At 38.1% G+C, this 26,669-nt stretch overlaps 1 protein-coding gene across 4 annotated transcripts in view; it reads right to left on the reverse strand.

Moving 5' to 3' along the window:
• Nucleotides 1–26,669, reverse strand: part of MRTFA (myocardin related transcription factor A) — a 205,537-nt gene that overhangs the window by 133,038 nt on the left and 45,830 nt on the right. For all 4 annotated transcript variants that reach the window (XM_055085328.1, XM_055085326.1, XM_055085327.1 and 1 more), the window contains exons 3-4: nt 8,917–9,129; nt 7,874–8,068 (exon numbers count right to left, since the gene is read on the reverse strand). In XM_055085328.1, the coding sequence (XP_054941303.1) occupies nt 7,874–8,035 (162 nt within the window). In that variant the 5' untranslated portion in view covers nt 8,036–8,068; nt 8,917–9,129. The remainder of the gene's footprint in view (nt 1–7,873; nt 8,069–8,916; nt 9,130–26,669) is intronic.

Genomic DNA, 26,669 nt, shown 5'->3' on the forward strand with positions numbered 1-26,669 from the left:
ATATGTATATGTGTAACTGATTCACTTTGTTGTAAAGCAGAAACTAACACACCATTGTAAAACAATTATACTCCAATAAAGATGTTAAAAAAAGTGATCTTTTTCAGAACTCATACATTTTTAATAGATTAAAGAAAGGAATATTAAATTCTGCAGTGACTTGGACCATGACTGTGCCTGCCACTGCCTGGAATGAAAGAAAAAGCAATTTGAAAAACTGTTTTACTTAGTGTTCCATTCAGAATTTATTTTAATAGCTTAGTAACTGATTAAGTTCCATATTTATAGGATCATTAAGGGCTTGAAGAGGTCATTTTAAAATTTTACATACTTATATAGTTTACCAAACATTTTTACTGGGCAAATTATATGCTACAGTAGTATTTAATTTAAAGCTTTCAGAAGTTTCAGGATACAGCCTTTCAAAATGCTAACGTTAAATGGTATTAAAATAAAATTATTCCATAAAAAATTGTAAGGGGTGCTTCCCTGGTGGCGCAGTGGTTGAGAGTCCGCCTGCCGATGCAGGGGACACGGGTTCGTGCCCCGGCCCGGGAAGCTCCCACATGCCGCGGAGCGGCTGGGCCCGTGAGCCATGGCCGCTGAGCCTGCGCGTCCGGAGCCTGCGCTCCGCAACGGGAGAGGCCACAACAGTGAGAGGCCCGCGTACCGCAAAAAAAAAAAAAAAAAAATTGTAAGGAGCAGGAGGAACAGATGAAACAAGAGAGACAGAACACTGGTAACTGTTGAAGCTGAATACTGGGTATGTGGAGATTCATTATACTATTATTCTCTCTATATTGATGTATGTTTGCTAACGTTCTTATGTTTTTAAAACAAAATTTTTTTTAAATAAGATTCTTCCACAGGACAAAGTGAAGACTTGGTGAGACATAAAGCAAGGTTTCCTTAATCTTGACCTTAGAAAATAAGCCAAACAAAAGTCAAGTATAAGCACTAACAAAAGAAAAGAGAGAATATTTAGCATGAAATATATACATTGGGAAGATTTATTTCTCTAGCAAACATATGACTTTCTACTCATTTTTAAATAGCCCACAGGAGAAAGTCCTAGTAAACTCTGACCATCTAGAGCCAAGATCCAAAAATGAGGAATCGCCATCATGGATTAAGTCTCCTCTACCAGTTCCTGAATATGCCTAAAATTTTATTTACTGTAAAACTTGCATGAAAAAGAAAAGCTGAAAGAGTAATAGTCATCTCAGATTATACATGTATTATTTAGAAAAGTTAAAGAGTTATATCTCAAAATACTTTCTGAAATGTCTCAAAGGAAAGATAATTAAAATGACCAAAAGAAAAAAATCTGCATCATGTTTTAGTGTTGTAAATTTATAATTCTGAGTCCAAAATCAAACTTTCTTTTTCATCACAGGATCACCAACTCCAATTTTTTGGCTGCTGATTCACACAGGATCAGTAGCAGCCAGAACAAAAACAACATAGGGGCAGGGTCATCTCCCACAACCCATCTGTTTCCCTCTCTTGCTGGCTTGGTTCCCCCTCATCTTTTCTCCGCCCCACCCCCTTTTTGGGCTGCATGCCTTCTGCTGGTGCCGAGCGGCACATGTAACTAGACGCAATAGCACAAAATGTGTTCGAGAAATGGAAGAGCTCAGGCAGACAGCTGATAACTCTAAAAAAGTACATACTAACATGATTTTTTATTATGACCCATGACAAAGAGTTTCATACAACCAAATGATATTACTCTTCTGAAAAAAATTTCTCTGTATAAAAAGTGGTTTTTTAATCAATTAATGAATCTTTTTTTAACTGTACAGATTTTTACTCTTATTTTCCTTGATTTATCTTCAACAGATAAACCAAAATCTTTAAAACTCTTACTGTCTAAGCAGATATATATATATAATTTGACACAAAGGAATTTGAGAACAAGTATTTTCTGAGAGCTAACTGTGTACTAGGTACTGCCCTAGATCCTACAGTGAAAGGTGAGGAAAACATCTAGCCTTGGCTAGCTAGCTGCCCTTCTCTCTGTTACTACCATCCCCATTATCTTCAGGTGTCTTAAAAACTACTCAGGCTACTACAGATGGCAAAGAAAAGGCCTTTCTGCTCCCTCTTCATCTTAGAAGTCATCCAAAACCAAGGAGTACAAGAAACAGGAAAATATAAAATCTAACTCAAAACAACAGAAAGCACATGAAGAGTGGCATGGCAGATTAAAGATGACTGCAAATTCCCTGACACTTCTCCCACTGGTAGGTGAGGTCTATTTCCCCTCCTCTTGAATCTGAGCTGGGCTGTGACTGCCTTAACAATGCAGTACAGTGAAAATGATGCTATGCCAGTTCCAGGTCTAGACTTTAAGGAGACTGGCAGCTTTTACCTTCATCTTTGGGAGCACTGTACTCCCAGAAGTCCAACTGCTCTGATGGAGAGACCATAAGAAGAGGTCTCAAGACTACACTGAAGAGAAAAGGGATCTAGCTAAGACTAGCCTTCCAGACATCCCCAGCAAGGTGTCAGGCCTGTATACTCCTGGACATCCCCAGGCACGCCCAGTCACTTGCTGAATGCCACCATGTGGACCCAAGTTAACAAACACCATGTGGGGCAGAAGAACCCCCAAGCTAAGCCCCACCCAAATCCCTGACCCCCAACACTGTGAGCTACAATAAATGACCTCAGATTTCATAACATAACATTGGAAACTGACATAATAGAGTATGCTTTCAAATTCTCAGGAAAAAACTTATTTTCAAATTGGAATTTCTTATATTTCAAATTGGAATTTCTTATATATATTGATATATATATATATCAATCAAGTAGGAAGGCATTCCACATAACAAAAATCTTACCTCCCAAGTAATTTTTTTCAGAAAGTTCCATGGAGCTACAGCTTTTGCTCACTTCAGGTTTTCAGCTCCTCCTGATCATTCTACAGGGAATCAGTCATCCAAGTTTTTCCTCTTATCCCAACAAAACAGATAAAAGGTAACAATATAGTACTGCCTCTTCAATATCAACAGTACAAGGCCCTTCAGAGTACCTGCTTCACTTCTCACACTCCCCTTTAAGCACCCACTGCTCCCACCATATGTTGCTTTCTACTTGTGACAGCCTAGAACTGCCTCTTCTTCCCCAACCTACCCCCTTCTCCCTATTATCCAACCCCTTCCAAAAGGCTGTTTCCATAAGATCCCAGGCTTGCTTCTCACTGTTTACTTTTACTACTATTAAAATGGATTGATCCTCCACTAGGCAGTTAAGTTCACTGAGGAAAGGAATTCCATTTTACTGTCTTTTTGACTCAAGTACCTAGATATCATACTTGACGCAGAGCAAGAACTCAATAACATTTGTTCATTTACCGACTATATTAATCTCATGGCAACCACATGACATACACAATCAAAGCCAGCACTGATACAGAAAAAAAAAGAGGGAAAAAGGTTCTGTCACAGGTAGGTATTTATGTTTAAATAGAAATACACAGAAGATCAGAAAAGGCTTCTTAAGAGAGGTAATATTAATGTTTGGGGAGAGTCATAAAAAATAGATAGTATTACAAAACAGAAACAGGCTCACAGACACAGAGAACAGACTTGTGGTTGCCAAGGGGAAGGGGGTGTGGGGGAAGGAAGCGTCGGGAGCTTGCGATTAGCAGATGCAAACTATTAGATACAGGATGGATAAACAAGGTCCTACTGTAGAGCACAGGGAACTATAGTCGATAACCTGTGATAACCATAATGGAAAAGAATATGAAAAAGGATATACATAACTGAGTCACTCTGCTCTACAGCAGAAATTAACACAACATTGTAAATCAACTATATGTCAATAAAATTTTTTAAAAATAGGTAGTATTGACAAGATTCACTTATTTCGCATTCATTCTTTCGATAAATATCTACTGAGTAACTACTACATGCCAGGTAGTAGTTCTGGGTGCTACGGGATACTACAGTGAATAAAACAAAGTTCCTGCCCTCAGGGAGCTTATATTCTTCCAGGAGACAGAACAGCATGAACAAAAACACGGATGTGAGAAAGTGTAGAGTATGTTCTAAAAGGGCAATCAAGTACAAGTTATACAAGATATGACTCTGGAACAGCATATTTCAGCTGAGTTTCACTCTAAGAAGTAGGGAACATAACACAACATTGTAAATCAACTATAGTCCAACATAAAATAAAAATTTTTTTAAAAAGAAGTAGGGAATAACATGGTCAAACCATGTTTTAGAGAATTAATCTGGCAGTGCAATAAATACTGGATTGGAAAAAAGGAATATGAGGTTGGGGAAAAAGTTACGAAGCTACTTTCACTAGGAAAAGTATAATTTACTGAGATCCTGAATTTGGGTAGCAAATGTAGAAAGATGGGAACTGTCACACACAACATGGAGTCATACCTGGCACAGAGCAGAAACTCTAATCTTTGCTGAGTTCATGCTGAATGAATGAGACAGAATTTATAAGTGATAGGACATGTTTGTGTTTGGTTGTGGGGCTGAAGGGAGGTGTCAAGATGACTCCATGGTTTTAAGCCAGAGTGACTGCCAGAACAGTGATTGTACTAAAAGAAGCAGGCAAGAAAGGAGGAGGACATTTATCTGAGAGGATGATCAATCTGATTCTCGGTACTGGGTGCAGGAGCCAAAGCCGAATAATAGAAACATCATTTGAGTTTCCATCATATACATGAGAAGGAAAACATGGACATGAAAGAAGGAGGATAGAAACAAAAAGGAATACAAGAATAGGAAGAAAACAGAAAACAAAAAGCATAGTGATAGTATTAATAAGAGGAAAAGGCAGAGGTATAGATATAAGGGAATGAGAAATTGCTATCATACCTGACTCTATTGATAACTCAGGAATTCCTAGTCTCAGATTGCCTACTTTGGTTTTAGAGCATCCCTCTGACTCCTAAAACTATCATATACAGCTGAGTATCTAATTACATATCGGTACTTTCTACTCACACTATTTTAGAAGAAGCTCAATAAAGCTGTAACTTTATAATGCTGAGGGGCAACCAGCTGTCCCTAAACTTAAAGACACAAGTAAGCTCAAGGGCTTATATAAAAGGACATGAACTTACCAGCTGGAAGCAGGAGAAATAAATAAAAACATTTAAAATAAAGATAAGTAAGATATGTATTTTATCTGCAGGCTCAACTCCTTTTCTTTGTATTACCTCTCCACACCACTCTCTACAAGCCCCTGCCAGATACCCATAGCTTAGAACATAACAATGGTGGTGGGTACACATGGGAACACCTTTAACTGAGTGACACAAACTGCTTTTCAGTCTTAATGTCACCTAAGAAGACCTTCTGGGGTGGATCTGGCTTCCATTAATTCACTCAACAAATATATATTGAGCAGGCACTGTTCTAGGCACTGGAAATGCAAGAGACAGAAAATATTCCTGCTTTCATGGAGATTACGTTATAGTGAGAGAGACACAAAAATAAAAGTAAATAAATACACAATAAAATAATTTCAGGTAACTATAAGTATTATGGGGGGGTGGAGGAAGGTTAATTTACATGTTTAATTTAAATGTTCAAAAAAGGTCTCACTGAGGAGGTGATTTCTGAGCTGAGACTTTTATAACAGCCAACACTTAATGAGCACTTACTCTGTGTGAGGCACTGCATGAGTGTGTATTCAACCTTCACAACACTAACAAGTATTTACTTATCCAGTTTTTTACAGGTGAGGAAACGAAGGCACTGAGAGGTTAAATAACTGGAACACAGAGAATCAGCTTTCAGAGCCCATGTCTCTAACCACTACACAATCTGATGCTACCAGAATTTGACAAGAAGCAGCCAGCCATGCAGAGGAAACAGCATGTACAAGTTCAAAGACCATGAGGTGGGAATGAGCTTGATATCTTCAAGGAACTGAAAGACCAGCCTGGGCAGAGAGCAGAACAGGAGGGGAGAAATACATTTTAGGAAAAACTGGATGCCCCTGGGAGGTTTTAAGCAATGGAGTGATATGATCTGACACATGTTGTTAAAGATCACTTTGGCAGCTGTGTAGAGAATAGACTGTAGGGGACATTGTTCACCTTAGCCTGCTGCCTGACTTTTGAGTTTGGTATAATTTACCATTCTGCCTGGCCCCCTACTAACAAGTACAATAATGTTGTTTTGGGGAAAAGTTATGTGACCTATATCAATATCTTAAATCACTGAGTTTGGTGATATGACCCTGGGCAAGTCACTCTGAATAAAAATTGTTACTCTTTGTCCTGTTACCTTAAAGGGTCCTATGAGAAGGTATCCTGAAAAGTACAGAGAGTTTAACTACAAGGTGGCATTTTGTTGCAAACACTTAAGAGAAATTTGACAATTTGCCTTAACCCCTATCTCCAATTCCCTGCTCCCCAAGAAAAGGCTGCTTAAGATTTAAAGCACTATTTTGGCAAGATGACTTCATTACATTCCTTAAACTATATTCATGCCCACAAACACTACAGATATGCTTTCCTTATGATTCCTGATCCCTTTCCTGTGGTGTTCAAATATGTTCCCATTTTTAACTGTGGAATTCTATGTCTTTTAGAAATTCTTCTCTTGGGACTTCCCTGGTGGCGCAGTGGTTAAGAATCCGCCTGTCAATGCAGGGGACATGGGTTCAATCCCTGACCCAGGTAGATCCCACATGCCATGGAGCAACTAAGCCTGTGAGCCACAACTACTGAGCACCCGCACCACAACTACTGAAGCCCATGCGCCCTAGAACCCTTGCTCCACAAGAGAAGCCACCGCAATAAGACCGCGCGCTGCAATGAAGAGTCGCCCCCGCTTGCCGCAACTAGAGAAAGCCCGCGTAGCAACAAAGACCCAACGCAGCCAATAAATTAATTAATTAATTTTAAAAAAGAAAGAAATTTCTTCTCTAAGAGAAAGAATGACAGATGTTTAGCAGTCCACATGCTATGTATAAAAGACCTGAATAAATTTAAATATGATCAACATATTTGTGTATTCACCTACAAAATTACATAATCCATCATAAGACCATTTCCAAGTTAGGAATTCTTCTGTCGTTTCCACTCTGACACTAAAACCTTACACTCCAATAAGCCAGGACAACCTGAAATGTTGCCAGGCCACAGTATAGAAAACGTGCCCTAGTGATGCTGTCCAGGTATGAATAATATGAAAAAGACTAGTTATTTTTGAACATACTACCTTCGGAATGAAAAACTTGTTGAGACAAAACTCACCTAGGATGAAGACAGGCAGCAGTTGGGGGAAAGGGAAGACGTTTACAGCATTGTGCTTTGTTTCCACACTACAATGGAGTGTTTGAAGAGAAGTACTATTTTCCAGTGCCAGAGCCTCACATCCTTAGTTTTCCCAATGAGTTCTCTCCCCATATCTTAAGAATATGTTCCCTCTTTATAAAAGGAGTCATGAATATTTTCCTAAATTCTTGATCAAATATTTCAAAACACTGAGAATGAAATATTTTGCCATAAAAAGAAGAAAAAAAATCCAGAAACCATCACAATTTTGTAGGAATACAGCAAATGCAAATATTGGGTTGGCCCAAAAGTTCACTTGGGTTTTTCTGCTACAGAAAAAGTACATTGAAAACTAGAGTCTTCAATATGGGTCAAGGAGAAGAGGCTAGGCTACGGCTCCTAGTCACCTACTGGTGCTACAGTGAGGAACGCTCAGGACAATGTACAATCTACGACAGCACTGCAGCATTTGAGATGAAACACGACCAGCATTCTCATCAATTATCCTTCTGATTACACTTTAACTATAAAAGCTAACTTAGTGATTAAATGAATCTATTCTGACAAGATTAGTTACCGTACAAAAGCACTTGCTCTTCACGTTACCTTCACAGTAAACAGTGCAGAGTTTGTGTTTAAAAATGCATTTTCAGGGCTTCCCTGGTGGCGCAGTGGTTGAGAGTCCGCCTGCCGATGCAGGGGACACGGGTTCGTGCACCGGTCCGGGAAGATCCCACATGCCGCGGAGCGGCTGGGCCCGTGAGCCATGGCCGCTAAGCCTGCGCGTCCGGAGCCTGTGCTCTGCAACGGGAGAGGCCACAGCAGTGAGAGGCCCGCGTACAGCAAAAAAAAAAAAAAAAAAAATGCATTTTCAGTTGCTCATGGTCATTAAAGGCTTCAATCAAGGCAGAACCTCTGGAAACATAATAAATCTCAACTTAAATAAAAACAGTTCCTAAGTCATGTTCCATTATTCTTCCCTTCTGACAGCCTCTTGCTTCAAATAGTATTACTCTCAGCCAAGTAATACTTCTAAAAAAAGGTGCTGAGAAGTTCTGATGGAATAAAATGTAACAGACATCAGTAAATATGATTTTAACTTCAGTACAATTATATTTAAAGCTTTGAAATAAAGAGGGAAGAGAGAGTACAGGCAAAGAAATCTACTTCCCAAATATAAAATACAGCAAAAGTGTTCTCCAAAGCACTGCAGGAATCTCCACTTTACAGCTACATCTAAGAGCAGTTACTGTAGAATTTATAAAATGCTAAGACACACAGCAGCCGTCAGCAGTTAGCGCAGCGCATTTTGTAGGCATCTGTGCAGGCAATAAGCATGATGTGTATAACCAAAAAAAAAAAAGAAAGAAAGAAAGAAAAGGTAAGTGCACACCAGCATGGAAATATTCTAACGTCTTGGTGGCATATCTTAAAATGGAAAGGTTCAAAAAAAAAAAATGGAAAGGTTCTAAATCAATGAAGGACAAAGGAAGCACACTCGTGATCTATATCTAAAAGAAAAGAAAGCATCCGAATGTAGTAACTGGGAAGTTTTAAATGATATGAAAGAGAGAATACAACAGAAAGAGAATTAGGAGTGTTTTTAAATACCAGAGACGATCGATAAGCAGAAAGCAAAAGAACCTCACCTGGATCACTATGCGAAGCACTGGAGGTTTTGCCCAATATCCACTTTCTCTTTCTTCCTCAGTAACAGAACACCATAACTTTAGCTAAGTGCATGCCACAATGCAGATTGCACTTCCCAGCCTCTCCTGTAGCCAGATGTGGCCATGAGTTCAAGCCAATGGGACATGAATACAACCATACCTCGAAGCTATTGCAGGTTGGATTCCAGACCACTGCAATAAAGCGAATATCACAATAAAGCGAGTCACACGAATTTTTTGGTTTCCCAGTGGATACAAGTTACAAAAATAGAAGCTGGTTCCTTGACACTGTGGAGCACCACACCAGCCCTGGGTTACCTATCTCTGGACTTCTTTTACGTAAGAAGAAAGTAAACTTTTATCATGTTTAAAACCACTATTATTTTATTTTTTTGAAATCACAAATGGTTGAACATAATCCTAAATACAGAATTTGGTGCCAGGAACAGAATGCTTCATGAGAAAGATTATAACGTTTCTGGTGAGCCTTCAGATACTGAAGAAGGCAAAACACCTCATTAAAGCACTGCCTGGGGACTTCCCTGGTCGTACAGTGGATAAGACTCCGCACTCCCAATGCAGGGGGCCTGGGTTCGATCCCTGGTCAGGGAACTAGATCCCACGTGCATGCCGAAACTAAGAGTTCGCATGCCGCAAGTAAGGAGCCCACGTGCTGCAACTAAGGAGCTGGCGAGCTGCAACTAAGGAGACCATAAGCCACAACTAAGGAGGCCGCGAGCCACAACTAAGGAGCCCACGAGCCACAACTAAGGAGCCCGCCTGCTACAACTAAGACTCAGTGCAACCAAATAAATATATAAATAAATATTTTTTTTAAAAAAGCACTGCCTGATTATATTAGAATGTTATAGCTTTAAGGGAAATAGTAGGGAAGATTCAGAATGTTGTATGTGTTGGCTGCTTCTTGCAACTTTCAACAAAATTATATCAGAGAGGTAAAACTCAGACTAGAGCTAGTCAGTCAATAAGAAAAGATAAAAAGGAACATATCCTTGCAAAGGAAGGTGTACTCTTTCCTGTGGCCTGCAATCTAAGTTCACTAGAAGCCTCTTACTTTGGAACCTTATAGGGTAGAAAGAGCGAACCACTCTGTGTTCCAAAATGGTGCAGTTAAAGGCAGTGGCTGCCAGGGACTTCCCTGGTGGTCCAGTGGTTAAGACTCCGTGCTCCCAATGCAGGGGGCCCCAGGATCTAGCTCCCTGGTCAGGGAGCTAGATCCTGCATGCCATAACTAAAGATCCCACACACCGCAGCGAAGATCCCACACGCCGCAACTAAGACCCAGTGCAGCTAGCTAAATAAATAAATAAATAAATATTTAAAGTAGTGGCTGCCAAATAGAGATAAGACTGGAGCTCTGCCCATATAAAGGCTGTGAACCCAATTGCCAAAACAAAGCGGGCAGGGGTTGGGGGGAGCAGTGGGGAGGGGTTCTTAGGGTTGCCTTCTCACACAAGCCAACTGTTTCAGATAGCCTCACTGTGACTGCCATTAAATTAAGATGGGGTGGAGATAGGCAAGGCAGAGATCCAAGTAAGAAAAGACCACAGTCATCAGGCTTAAAAACAATGCTTAATCCAGAAATTTATTCCTCTGTCAGGACAGAAAGTCTTCAAATTTCCTACACAGTAGCATTTAATAATTGTTATGGACCAGAGACTTTTATATGTTACCAAGTCTCCCCTTTTCGGAAACCATGTCTAAGGAAACCACGTCTAAAAAACTAGAGGGAGTGTGAGAATCATGTCTCACCAAATAAAGAATATCAATAAAAAGAAATTTTCCAGGTGGTAATTTTTTATTGCTATCATCCTATTTCTATTACATCTATTGTATACTAATTGTCTTGGGGGCAGTTACCCTGTCTTTTAGTTTATAAGCCCCGAACCATTCCTACCAGAGAAGACTGCACATTACTCAGACATCCTGGGCTTTGTGCTGAATGCAGTAACTAAATGAAACATTGGGGTAGTCTCTCTAGGGATGAGGTGAATGTGTTGTATACGTAAAAAGAAGGGTAGGCATATGTATTAGAATAACCAAAGGAGCAGACTATAGTTAAAAAACCAAAATCCTAATTATATCTCCCAATCCATTCTTCTCTTCTTTCTCAGTAATAAAAGACTCAGGCAAATGGCAACCCAGATTAATGACTACAATTCCCAGCCTCCCTTGAAACCAGGTGTAATGATAGGATAACATTCTGGCCAATGGGCTATAAGCAAAAGTATCATACAGAACTTCTAGGAAGTACAAAGGGAATAAGCATGTCTTCAGCCCCTCCTCCTTCCTGATGACTGGAATACAGATTGTATGGCTGGAGCTTGAACAGTCATTTCAAATTATAAAGTAGAAAATACATGCTGAGGATAGCAAAAGAAACTATCCCTGAGGAAGCCCAGAGTTTGAATTTATACCTATTACAAAGATCTTAAATCAGCTGTTTCAGATATGTTCAAAGAGCTAAAGGAAACCATGCCTACAAACTAAAGCAAAGTGTGAGAAATTATAAAAAAGAACCAAACAGAAATTCTGAAAAAGCAGAATAACTGAAATGAAATATTCACCAGAGGGTTTCAAGCAGATCTGACCAGGCAGAAGAAAAAAAAAAATCAGTGAACTTAAAGATCCATTGAAGTTATCCAATCTGAGGAAATGAAAGAAAAAACAATAAAGAAAAATGATAATGTCCCTTGAGACCTATGAAACACCATCAAGTTTACCAACATATGCATAACAGGAGGCCCAGAAGAGGGGAAAAAGGGAAGAAAGAATATTTGAAGAAATAATGGCTGAAAATTTCTTAAATATGATGAAAAACATTAATCTACACATTCAACAAGGTCAATGAACTCCAAGGAGGGTAAGCTAAAAGAGATCCACATCTAGACACATCATATTCAAAATACAGAAAGAAGAAAAAATCTTGAAAGCAGAAAGAAAAAGTGACTCATCATGTACAAGAGATATTCAATTCAAATAACAGCTGACTTCTCATCAGAAATCCGAGAAGCCAGAAGGCAGTGGGATGGCATATTCAAAGTTCGGGGTGGAGGGGGAGCCTGTCAACCAAGGTTTCTATATCAAGCAAAACTATCCTTCAAAAATGAAGGAAAAATTAAGACATTCTGAGAAAAACAAAATTGAGAGAATTTGTTGCTAGTAGATCTGCCTTTACAATAAATGCTAAAAGGAGTCCTCCAGTTTGAAATGAGAAAACACTAGAGAGTAACTCAAATCCACATGAAGAACTAAAGAGCACAGATAAAGACAACTATATAGGTAAACAAAAAAGACAATATAAATGCATTTTTGTTTCTCTTTTTTCTCCTGTCTGTGAAAAGACAACTGCAGAAAGTAAGAATTATAAATCTGGGTTGTCATTTGTGACATTAACAGCAAAAGGGAGGGGGGAACAGAACTATATAGGAGCAAAATTGTTGTATACTATTGAAATTAAGTTGATATTAATCCCAACCAGAGTGTAAATTACGGATTTCCACTTCTGGGATCTTAGCATGAGAGGCTCCAAGGACAAACTCCCCTGGAAAATAAGCAAAGCTGGTGAAAACTAGTAAAAAGAAAAATTAATTCTCTGGAAATGGTCCTAGAGCCATACAGCAAATAAAGAAGTATTTATTCAAGAGAATCTACTAAAACTTGCTAACAGTGAACATCTATGGCATCTGAGCCACAATCCACTACTCCGCAGTTAGCTTGATGGAACTTCGCTCCAGGCGGGTGTGACTAAGAAGAAGGCACTCCTTCTCTCCTCAGCTCCCAACCAATCACCAGAAGGAGCAGGTCACCACGATTTCTCATCTTCTACAACTCCAACCTGAAAAGGCTAAATTCCTGGTGAGTGGGACCAGGAGATAATGGGCCTCTTCCTCCACCTAGCCCCCATCCATAGGACAGAGGCTGTATCCAAGATGCAGCCATCCAAGAATCCTGGGGTCCAGACTGTATTCTCCCCAACTCACAAGGCAAAGGTTCCATGCCAGGAGAGACAAGACAATTAGACAAAAAGCTACCACCCTGGCCAACATCCAGAGTAATGACTCAGAGATTCTGTCCAGAGGGTGAAGCAGTCCATAAGAAAAGAAAGCTCCAAAGCTCTCCCCAAAGACACTGGCTTTATTTGAGACAGACTGTAGAGAAATTCAGGCCTAAGGAGGTTCTTGAAAAGTAGCTCCTCTTAATCAGGAGCAACAAACTAAACCACAGGCCAGGTAACTCACTAGTAAGAACCAGGGTAAGAGACAGCAAATAAAAGCCTCTTCCGGGGTCAGAGCAAACCACAAAGACTGGGCCTAAAAAATTACCCCAGTCCAAATTTAACTGGATCAAACTGATGAACAATTAATGCCAAGACAGTTCAAGGAGGGAAAGAATAATCTTTTCAACAAATGGTGCTGGGACAACTGGATACCCACATGAAAAGAATGAAGATGGACCCCCTACTTCAACACCATTTATAAACATTAACTCAAAGTGGATCAAAGCCCTAAATGTAAGAGTTAAAAATATAAACTTTTTACAAGAAAACATAGGTATAACTCTTCATACCTTCAATTAAACAACAATTTATTAGATATGCTACCTAAAGCACAACCAAAGAAAAAAATAAATAAACTGGACCATCAAAATGTTTAAATTCTGTATCAAGAAGTGATTTCTCCCACAAGAATGGGTCCGCAGCCTGTTAGGAACTGGGCCGCCCAGCAGGAGGTGAGCAGTGGACAAGCAAGCAAAGCTTCATCTGCCACTCCCCATCTCTCGCATTACTGCCTGAACCATCCCTCCTCCCCCGCACTGTCCACGGAAAAACTGTCCTCCACAAAACCGGTCCCTGGTGCCAAAAAGGTTGGGGACCGCTGTGATAAGGTGTTAATATCCAGAATATATAAAGAACTCTTATAATTCAACAATAAAAGGGCAAATAACCCGATTTTAAAATGGGCAAACGTTTTGAATATACACTCCTCCAAAGAAGGTGTATAAATAGCCAATAAGCACATGAAATGATGCCGAACATCATAAGTCATTAGGGAATATGAGACACCACTTCACACCTATTAGGACAGCCAGAACCAAAAAGTCAGATTATAACAAGCACTGGTGAGGATGTGGAGAAATTGGAAATCATATTATACGAGTCCATTCATATGAAAGTCCAGAATAGGGATATCTATAGGTACAGAAGGTAAATTAGTGGTTCTTTATTTGGAAAGAGGGGGAGGGAGACTGGGAGATAGTGATAACCAAATGGTACAGGTTTCTTTTAGGTGATAAAATGGTTTTAACATCAACTGCAGTGATGGTTGCACATACCTGTGAATATACTAAAAAACACTGAATTGTACACTTTAAACAGGTGAATTGTGCAGTATTTGAATTATATCTCATTAAAGCTGTTTAAAAAAAAGAGTGAAGCAACGGCTACTACACGGATGAACCTTGAAAACAGTATATTAAGTGAAAGAAGCTAGACACAAAAGACCACATACATTCCATATAAATGGAATAATACAGAATAGGAAAATCCATAGAGACAGAAAGTAGATTAGTATTTGCCTGGTCCTGGGGGTCAGGGGAGAATGGGGAGTAACTGCCAATAAATATTGGGTTTGTTTTGGGGGTGATAAAGATGTTCTACAGTTGGATAGTGGCGAGAGTTGTACAACCTTGTAAATATACTAAAAACCAAGGAATTGTGCACTTTTAAAAGGTGAATTTTATGTGTGATTTATATCTCAATTTTTTTAAAAAGATATATACACTAGAGGGTCCAAAATTAATAAAATAAAAAGTCATACGGCTTCATCAAGGACATTTGTAAGTGAAACTACATTTTTCTTTCCCTGTAAGTGCACAGTGGTTAAAAAAAAAAAAAAAAAAAAAAAAACTCTGAGTACAGTTGGTGCCACTCCCTCAATTCATGCTAAGGTGCCAGCAGTCTTACCCACCATTGCTTTTACATCGTCAATGCAAATATCAACACAGTGAAATGAGAATATCTTAGTATTATTACAAAGATTGTTTTGAAAGTGAATCAGGGACCCCCAGCAGTCCATGTGCAGACTCCATCTTGCGAACCCTTGGACTAGACTATAATCTCTTAGAAACAGGGAACACATATTCACACACAAGGCAGCACAGTGAGTCAGAAAAGGAGCATGGATTTTTTTTGTCAGGTAGACTTAGGTTCCAATTCTAGAGCTGCCATTTAGGTAACAAGAGCTTAAATTCTCTATGCCTCAGTCTCCTGTGCTATAAAATGAGGATAACACCTACCTAACAGGGTTACTGTATGGATTAATGAGATGAAGACCTAAAGACCAACTGAAATATAACAAGTGTACAATAAATGTTAATTCCCTTCTCCATTTTGTTCCCAACCAGCTAGCACAGGGCCTTGTATAGAAGATGCTCAATTGCTCAATAAATAAGTGGAATAGTTTAATTAGCTACCTAATACAGACCTATATAAGTCAAAGTTCTAGATTTAGATACAAAATATTGAGATGTGTTCAAATATTTTTCACAAAAAATATATTCACTTTAGAGTAAATTTTAAACTGAAAAAATATTATTATTTAAAAATAGTCCAATTTTTTTTAAAGTATTTGCTTTCCAGGTAAGTAGCAGTAAGAAGTAAAATATGTTAAATGCTAGACACAGCCCCACACCTCTGATTCAAAAACATGTTTATGGCCTGCATATCTCTATAGCTCAACTACTTGAAATTCGGTTGATATAAGCAATCTACGGTGACTTTATTAAACCAATATGGTGATAAAGAACATGAGTATTTTAGTCAAAGAGCCTGATTTTACATGTCTACCCTACCATTTACTAGGCTGTGTGACCTTGGGCTAGTAATCCTTATGGAGATAATAATGATGCTCACAGAGTTACCCCAAAGATAAATGAGATAATACATGAGAAACACTTAAAACAATGCTGACACAGAGTAAGAACTCAACAAATACTATTTTTAAGCAATTTCTCTCATTTAAATATATTATACTCCAGTGATATTCTTTGGTAGCATTCTTATATAGCATTCTGGCAACAAGTATAGAAGTAAATTAAAAAAAAAAAAAAAGAACAAGGTGCTCTTCGATAAGTTACTGATCTCAGTAACTTTTGGGTGAATGCTGATAGACCTTTTATGGCATAAAAGTTTTCCACTTACACCATAAACTTACTTTTCCCACCTTTCAATGGGACAATCCAAGAGATTCTAAATCATGGTAGAAATCTGGAATGTCCTAAAAAACTATGTTTCCAAGTCAGGTTTTGGCTTAAACTTCAAATAATCCCAAAAATGGAGTTTGAGGAGATTACACAAATTTTCTTTGCACACGACGAGATCCCTACTTTCAATGTGTTAAGTGTATCTTTAAAAATACAAAAATGTCTACTGGGAAAAAACTCCAATATAACATTTAACTGAAGTAGTTTGTTTTCTGTCACCATTAAGATAATTAATGAAACAGAAGACTACAGCTGAGAAGCCCAAACATTCCTGACATGAGTGTGTTTCTAACTTGAAGGACCTCATTTTGGAGTGGGGGAGAGAACATCTTTAAACAATGTTGTGTATACAGCAGACATTAACCATTTTAGTTGATAATGACCAAATGCAGCAAAATAAATAAAACACCACCTTGGCCCCAAACATGGCATATTTATGTAAACACTTCTAAATATCTCTAGAGTACTGAAATGCCTTCAAAAGCTATGCAGAAAAGGAAAGAGCAGAGACAGAGAAAACCATTCCTGCTGAATCTAAATCTGATCTCTTTAAATTACTGTCCTGAAAAATTCCTCAGAGTTCATGATCTTTTCAATAGCACTACTCTCCCCCACCCACATACCCCAGCTCAAAAAAACGCTGCCCTAAAGGAGCCAAGAATGTGCAATGGGGAAAGGACAGTCTCTGGAATAAATGCTGCTGTGAAAACTGGACAGCCACATGCAAAAGAATTAAACTGGGCCACCACCTTACACCAAACACAAAAATCAACTCAAAATGGATTAAAGACTTGAATGTAAGACCTGAAACCATAAAACTCCTAGAAGAAAACACAGGCGGTAAGCTCCTTGACACTGGCTTTGGCAATCACATTTTTGGATTTGACACCAAAAGCAAAGACAAGTAAGTGGAACTACACCAAAACTATCAATAAAAAGCTTCTTTCTGCAAAGCAAAGGAGACTACCAACAAATTGAAAAGGCAACCTACTGAATGGGAGAAAATGACTGCAAATCGTATCTCTGATAAGGAGTTAATATTCAAAATATATAAAGAACTCATTCAACTCAAAAGTAAAAAAAAAAAAAAAGCAGAAACAAAAAAACCTGATTAACAAAAGGGCATTATTGGAATAGACATTATTCCAAAGAAGACATACAGGTGGCCAACAAGTACATGAAAAGATGCTCAACATCACTAATTATCAGGGAAATGCAAATCAAATCCACAATGAGATATCACCTCACACCTGTGAGAATGGCTATCGTCAAAAAATTAAGAAATAACAGGTACTGGTGAAGATGTGGAGAAAAGGGAACCCTAGTGCTCTGCTGGTGGGAATGTAAACTGGTGCAGCCACTGTGGAAAACAGTATGGAGGTTCCCCTAAAAATTAAAAGCAGAACATATGATCCAGCAATTCCATTTCTGGGTATTTATCCAAAGAAAACAAAAACACTAACTTGGAAAGATATACACCCTCATGTTCACTGCAGCATTTTTTGCAACAGCCAAGACATGGAAACACCTAAGTGTCCATCAATGGATGAATAGATAAAGAAAATGTGGTAAAAATATACAATGGAATATTACTCAGCCATAAAAAAGAATGAAATCTTGCCATTTGTGACAACATGGATGGACCCTGAGGGCATTATGCTAAGTGAAATAAGTAGACAGAGAAAGACAAATACCATATGATCTCACTTACATGTGGAATCTTTAAAAAACAAAACAAAAAAGCGAGCTTATAGATACAAAGAACAGGTTGGCGAGTGCCAGAAGTGGGGTGAAAGGGTGGGCAAAATGGGTAAAGGGGGGCAAAAAGTACAAACTTCCAGTTATAAAAGAAATAAGTCATGGGATGTAATGTACAGCATGGTGACTATAGTTAATACTGTGCTGCATATTTGAAAGTCACTAAGAGAGTAAATCTTAAAAGTTCTCATCACAAGAAAAAAAACTGTAACTATGTGTGGTGACAGATATTAACTAGACTTACTGAGGTGTTCATTTCACAATATATACAGATATCGAATCATTACGTTGTGCACCTAAACTAATGTAATGTTATACGTCAATTATACCTCAATTTAAAAAAACACAAAACTGCTGTAGGGGAAAGTCTAACTTGAAAACTCATTCTAAAATATAAAAACTCAATCATTTCTTGGAAAAAAGTGAAGCTAGGAAGGGAACATTTTCTATACTAAACAGAAGAGATCCTAGTCACATCCTTACCTCTAAGAATGACAGGAAGGAAACTGTTATTATTAGGGAGACTATCCAGAGCCAAGTCTGCTACTTAAAAGATAAATACTGAGGAATTCCCGAGTCTCATAAAGGCATGCATATCTTGTGCTACTTCTTTAAGGTTTAAGATCAGTAGCTAAAATAATTATCATCATCTATTCCCCCACTCCACTGTTCAGTTGCAAAAAGTTCTACCCTAAGGAGTTCTTCAGAAGTACACTTCCATCTGGTGATTTACACTTTCTTATTATATACAGTAAATGTTTATAAAAAATAATAATATTAATAACAAATAAACTTTTAAGTCATCAATGTCATTAGTGCCTGCCAATATCATACTAGTTGACAGCCTTCCTTAGACTCAAAGTGTGTGAAAGAACATCTGAAGGGAGCCCTGTGACCCTTCCTAAGCAGCATTCTCACACCACTACTGAAACACACAGGTGCTGTAATAGAGGAAAAGCTAAGTCCTAACTATAAAACATAAAAATCCGTGCACATTTTATATGAACTCAACCATGCCAATAACTAATGTGCTATTATATAATGCTACAGTGTTGATCAAGCATATTTCAATCAAGGAAAAAATATCGAAATATGGATATGAGGATCTTAAAATAAAAATATGAAATAACCCACAGCACTTACAATTTCTGCACTTCTTCAAAAACTAATGTTCATGACTATTAGGATGAATCATTTCTATGAATATAAATATGAAAACATTTGAGGAAAAATGTGTAGGCCAACAGATTTTTTTAAACCAATGCTGTATGATTTTTTTCACTTTTATTTTTTATTTTTAGTTGTGAAAGACTTTAAAATACAGAAAAGCGTAATATAACAAACTCAAATATAACAATTATAACATACTGCCATATTGACTTCAGAATTTTTTATTAAATAGAAAACTGGAGGTAACTTGGTTTCTCTGCTCATTCCACTGTCCTCTCTGCCCCGTCAAAAGTAACAATCCTGCTGAAATTAACACGTCTTCTTCTAATCCATATTTTTTTAATTAATTAATTTATTTATTTTGGCTGCGTTGGGTCTTTGTTGCTGCACGCAGGCTTTCTCTAGTTGTGGTGAGAGGGGGCTACTCTTCGTTGCGGTGCACGGGCTTCTCATTGCAGCAGCTTCTCTTGTTGTGGAGCACAGGCTCTAGGCGTGCAGGCTTCAGTAGTTGTGGCACGCGGGTTCTAGAGCGCAGGCTCAGTAGTTGTGGCGCATGGGCTTAGCTGCTCCGCGGCAAGTGGGATCCTCCCAGACCAGGGCTCGAACCCGTGTCCCCTGCACTGGCAGGCGGATTCTTAACCACTGCGCCACCAGGGAAGCCCCAATCCATGTTTTTTAAAAATAAGTTTGCAGTATATGTATGGATCCACAGACAACACAGATTATTTTATTTTGTTTTTAACAATCAAGTGGTTATCACATTTAACTTTTTGTAACTTGCTTTCCTTTTTTCTCAACAAAATGTTTCCAGGATTTATATATGTAGACACAGGTGGATCTGGTTTGTCGTTCTGACTGTATAACAATAATAAACGGCATTAAAATACTACTGCTTTATTATCCATTCCTCTGTAGTTGGATAATTTGTTTCTAAATTTTTCCTATTACAAATTTGACTGAAATAAAAATGCTTGTACATGTTTCCTTTTTTTGCATATGTAACTCTGTAGAGTTATATATCCCTTTAACTGCTGGTTCATAGGATATATTCATTTTCAACTCCACAAAATCTTGCCAAAAATTACGCATCCTTCTACAGCGTATTAGGTTTTCTCTTCCCCACAGCCTTGTTAACAATCGGTAGTATTAAACTTTAGATACATTTGCACAATCGAAGTGTGTGAAATAGTATCTCATCATTTTAGAATGAGCCAATTTTTATAGCTTTATTAGACAAATGTGCTTTCTCTTCTGTAATGTTTCTATTTCTAGATCATTACATATATGAAATACACAACTTACTCCTTTCCCGTGTTCACCCATAGAGTCATATACTACAGAATTTTAAATTTCACATTCAATCTTTCAATAAAACAAAATTTTCCTTTATAATTAGGATTTTCAAGTTGGCATAGCCTTTAGAAAAAGGATGATATATGCTATCTTTAATAAAAGCATCCCATGTGTTAGAATTTCATACAGCTCTAGCCAGCAAAAAAAGAGAGATATCTTACCCATAAACAGATAATTTGGTCCTTTAAAAAATAATAATAATAGTAACAGCTTTACTGGGATATAATTCACATACCATAAAATTCACCCTTTTAAAGTGGACAATTCAGTGGTCTTTGTTATATTCACAAAGCTGTGCATCCATCACCACTATCTAATTCCAGAACATTTTCATCACCCTAAAAAGAAACTTCACACCCGTTAGTAGTCACTCTCTATTTCCCCCCTCCTCCTGCACCCAGCAACCACTAATCTACTTTCTATAGAGAAATTCATCAATTTACTCTTATTCATAGTCTAAAAAAGGTCCCTAGGTCACTTCCTTTAATTTAGCCACAGAATAATGCTTTTAACTCTTATACACACACACACACACACACCCTCTGTGATGGAAGGCAGTCTAATTTAACTTTGACTTCCTTAGAAAAAGTCACGATTTGTTCACAGATCAGGGTAAACCTACCTAACAACATATGAATACCATAAGTTCCTTTGAGACTATAATTATATTTGCCCAGAACTCAGTTCACTGTGTTATACAGACACAGCATGCACATCACTGTTCCTTCTGTTTGAAAAAAGGCTGACGGTAATCTGGCTATGAGTACATGGGGGTGAGCTGAACACAGTACAGTGCCCTTCATTAGGCACTGCAATGGTAGGTGCCTCACTGGACTGAAGCAACTAATAGATTTTAGGGCACATGTTCTATCTCTTTTACCAAATGAGGTAAAAAGCCTTTAACAAACAGGGCTGTGAAAGAGCCTGAAGACTCTGAGTGCCACCAAACAATTCTACTCATTAAAACACCAGAATCTTGTTTTACCTATTTTCATAGGAGGTTAATGGATGTCCACCAATCTTCCTGTTAACTTGAAAGCAAATATAGTCACAGGACAGCTCACTAGCATCTCAGAGAAAGCTACAATGTTTAATGAAAAACAAAAGGTGTAATAAGGAAACCTTAGCTCCCTATGTAACAGCAGTGGCAAACAGGGTGGTCGTAACTTTGGTATCCTTATCTTTTCTGGTGCTGAATTCTCCTGCAAAACTGCCTCAGGATGTAAGTGGAGGGTTTGCCACTCTCAAAGCAATGAATTCTCCAGCTTTACCCCTGGCTGAATTACGTACCTCTGGCTGAATTACATACACTCCAGGCACAAAACATAATACAAAGAGAATGGTGAAAGAAATGAGCCTTGTGACTCAAGGAAAACATAGTAAAAAAGCAGAGCCCAAAAGACACTTTAAAGTAGATCATACAATCGTGACTACAGAGCAATTCACAGAAAGTGCACAGGAAGGAACTGCTTATCCTCATTTTTCACCCCCCAGTAGTATATATAATTATTTATCTGCTGTATTTTATATACTATTTATATATTATTTATACTATTTTATAACCACAATTCTGGAAATATTCCCATCAACTGTGATAGATTAAAACTTATTTTCCTTCTTCTAGGCATTCAGATTCAGGATGGCTGAGTAGAGAATGAGACTCTTTGTCTCAAAACCTTGTCAAAAGGTGGTAGAATTGGTGAATTTTAGGGTTTGAAGAAATCTACAGTATTCAATGATTTCAGATTATGAAGAAACTAAAGCTCAGAAGAGTTATAAGCAATCTGCTCCATGTTACCAAATGAATTAGTGGCAAAGCCAGGAGAAGAACCCCAGCCTGCTGACTCCCAACTCAGCATTTCCACACTACCATATTCATTTTCTGTAAACAAATGATGAAACAGGTATGGAGGATTCTGGGCTATTTGATTCAGCATGCTATCTTGTCTTTTACAATGCTAAATCTCCTCTCATATTGGCTTACCACCCCCTCTCCAAAAGAAGTTACAACTACAGCAGCTACCATTTCTGCCAATCTGAAAGGAAGAGTAGATCCAAAAAGGGGCCAAGTGATACAATGGAATTAAACTGAATACAGCAGGACTGTGAGAACAGCAAATGAGCAAACAGGGATGAAAAGATTCTGTTTAAGCCTCAATGCTACTGAGCAAGAGGGCTCCATGATGTAACTTGTTCTAGATATATGAAATCGGTGATTACCTTAACTTTTAATTTTTAAATTTTTATTAAAACATTATATAAGCCTTTTAAAAAACATATAAGCTAGATTTATAACAAAAAGCAATAGTCAGTGGGATACTGTGACCAGAATAACATTTTAAAATCATCATTCAGGGAATTCCCTGGCAGTCCAGTGGTTATTAGGACTCTGCACTTTCACTGCCGAGGGACTGGGTTCAAGCCCTGACTGGGGAACTAAGATCCCCCCGCAAAAAAAAAAAAAAAAAAAATTAAAAAATAAAATAAAATAAAATCATCATTCAGACAGTGGAAAGGAGAACAGAGCTGGATGGGGGTAGAACATGAGAGGAAACAGGGATTGCAATTAGGAGGCTACTGCAGAAGTCTAAGAGAGAAATGAAGGTGGCTTAGACAAGAGCAGCAGTGGAGCAGATAGAGTCAGATTTGGTTATTTCTGGGATACAAGGATGGTTCAACATACACAAATCAATTAATATGATACACTGCGTTAACATAATGAAGAATAAAAATCACACGATCGGGCTTCCCTGGTGGCACGGTGGTTGAGAATCCGCCTGCCGATGCAGGCAACACAGGTTCGTGCCCCGGTCCGGGAAGATCCCACATGCCGCGTGCAGAAAAAGCATTTGATAAAATCCAACACTCTTTCATGATTAAATAAAAAGCTCAACAAACTAGAAATAAATGGAAATTACCTCAACATAACAAAAGCCATATAGAAAAAGCCCATAGCTAACATCATACTCAACAGTGGAAAACTGAAACGACACGAAGATCAGGAACAAGGCAAGGATGCCCACTCTCACCATTTCTACTTAACAGAGTACCAGAAGTCTCAGCCAAAGCAATTAGGCAAGGAAAAATAAATAAATAAAAGGCATCCAAATCAGAAAGGAAGAAGTAAAACTGTTCCTATTTGCAGACATGTTTTTATATATAGAAAACCCTGAAGACTCCATGAAAAAACCCCAAACTATTAGAACTAACAAATTCAGTAAAGTTGCAGGATACAAAATCAACGTACACTAATCAACAAACTATCTAAAAAGGAAATTAAGGAAAGAATCCCATTTACAATATAGCATCAGAAAGAATAAAACAATAAGGAATAAATTTAACTAAGGAAGTGAAAGACTTGTACACTGAAAACAATAAAACACTGACAAAAGAAATTAAAGACACAAACAAATGGAAAGATGTCTCATGTTCATGGACTGGAAGACTTAATATTTAAATGTCCATACTACCCAAAGAGATCACAGATTCAATGCAATCCCTATCTAAATCCCAATGGTATTTTTTACAAAAAAGAAAAAAACAATTCTAAACTTCATACTGAACCACAAAAGACACCAAACAGCCAAAACAATCTTGAAAAAGAATAAAGCTGGAGGTATCACACTTCCTGATTTCAAAATATATTATAAAGCTACAGTGATTAAAACAGCATATGATAGTGGCATAAAGGCAGGCAAATAGATTAGTGGAATAGAATAGAGAGCTGAAAAATAAATCCACTGGGGACTTCCCTGGTGGCACAGTGGTTAAGAATCTGCCTGCCAATGCAAGGGACATAGGTTTGAGACCTGGTCCGGGAAGATCCCACATGTCGTGGAGCAACTAAGCCCGTGCACCACAACTACTGAGCCTGCACGCTAGAGCCTGCGAGCCACAACTACTGAGCCCGTGTGCCACGACTACTGAGCCCGTGTGCCACAACTTCTGAAGCCCGCGCACCTAGAGCCCATGCTCCACAACAAGAGAAGCCACCACAATAAGATGCCTGCGCACCACAACGAAGAGTAGCCCCCACTCGCTGCAACTAGAGAAAGCCCGCATGCAGCAACGAAGAACAAACACAGCCAAAAATAAAAATAAATAAATTTATTTAAAAAAAAAAAAAAAGCACAGGCAACAAAAGCAAAAATAGACAAATGGGGCTACATTCGACCCTTTGTATCTGTGGCTCTGCATCCTCAGATTCAACCAACTGTGGATGGAAAAAATTCAGGAAAAAAAAATCCCAGAAAGTCCCCAAAAGCAAAACTTGAATTTGCCATGCAGGCAACTATTTAGATAGCATTTATATTGCATTAGGTAATATAAGTAATCTAGAGATGATTTAATGTATACAGGAGATGGGCTTCCCTGGTGGCGCAGTGGTTGAGAGTCCGCCTGCTGATGCAGGGGATACGCGTTCGTGCCCCGGTCCAGGAGGATCCCACATGCCGCGGAGCGGCTAGGCCCGTGAGCCATGGCTGCTGAGCCTGCACGTCCGGAGCCTGTGCTCCGCACCAGGAGAGACCACAACAGTGAGAGGCCCGCGTACCACAAAACAAAAATAATAAATAAAGTAAAATAAAAGTATACGGGAGAATGTGTGTAGGTTATATGCAAATGCTATACCATTTTATATAAGAGACTTGAGCACTGTGGATTTTGGTATCTGTTGGGCACCTGGAACAAATTCCCCACAGATACTGAGGGATGACTGTATACTAGACTAAAAAACTTCTGCACAGCAAACAATCAACAGAGGAAAAAGGAAACCTACAGAACGAGAGAAAAATATTTGCAAACCATATATCTGATAAGGGGTTAATTTCCTAAATACATAAGGAATTCCTACAATTCAACAGCAAAAAAACCAATAACCCAACTTAAAATGGACAAAGGACTTGAATAGACATTTCTCTAAAGAAGACATACAAATGGTCAACAGTATATGAAAAAACGCTCAATATCAACCAATCATCAGGAAAACGCAAACTAAAACCACAATAAGCTATCACCACATACTGTTAGGATGGCTATTATTTAAAAAAAAAAAAAAAGACAAGTGTTGGAGAGGATGTGGAGAAACTGGAACCCTTATACACTGTTGGTGGGAATGCAACGGTACAGCCATTATGGAAAACAGCATGTAGGTTCCTCAAAAAAAATTAAAAATAGAACTACCATATGATACAGCAATCCCACTTCTGGATACTTTTCCAAAATAACTGAAGTTGGGATTTGAAAGAGATATTAGATATGTTCAATGCACCGCTATTCACAACAGCCAAGATGTGGAAACAACCTAATAGATTAATGAACTTTAAAAAGGTGATATAGGGACTTTCCTGGTGGTCCAGTGGTTAAGACTCTGCAATTCCAGTGCAGGGCTGGTCGGGAAACTAGGATCTCACATGCTGCACAGCATGGCCGAAATTATTAATTAATTTAAATAAATTAAAAGGTGATATATATATATGTAGATATATATGTATATATATATACACACACAATGGGATATTATTCAACCTTAAAAAAGAAGGAAACCCTGTAATATGCAACAATATAGATGAACCTTGAAGACATTATGCGAGGTGAAATAAGCCAGTCACAGAAGCACAAATAGCACATGATTCCACTCACATGAGGTATCAAGATTGTCAAACTCATAGAATAGAATGGTGGTTACCAGGGACTAGGGGGGAAGGTTAAAGAGGACTAGGCTAATCAACGGGTATAAAATTTCAGTTTTGTATGCAAGATGAATAAGTTCTAAAGATCTGCTGTACAACATTGTGCACATAGATATTATTATTGTATTGTACACTTAAAAAATCTGTTAAGAGGGTACATCTCATTTTAAAGTGTTCTTACCATTATAATTTTTAAAAAGTTTTTTAAAGAAAAGAAATAGTCATAATTGGGATATATTTTAAACCTTGGGTTAGAATCGCATGAATGTATACCCTAAAGCAGTATTTTTCATATTGCAATTTGTAATACACTGGTCACAAAATCAATTTAATAGACCAAGGTCAGCATTTTGAACTAAATAAAATAGAAACTATCAGAATGTAGTAAGGGTATTATTTCATGAAACTTTTGTTTCAGATATCTATGTACTTATTGGATAACTGGGTTCTAATATAAAATATGTCTCCAATTATGAG

This window comes from Physeter macrocephalus, chromosome 6, assembly GCF_002837175.3.
Source record: "Physeter macrocephalus isolate SW-GA chromosome 6, ASM283717v5, whole genome shotgun sequence".
In the NCBI taxonomy this organism is placed as follows: Eukaryota; Metazoa; Chordata; class Mammalia; order Artiodactyla; family Physeteridae; genus Physeter; species Physeter macrocephalus.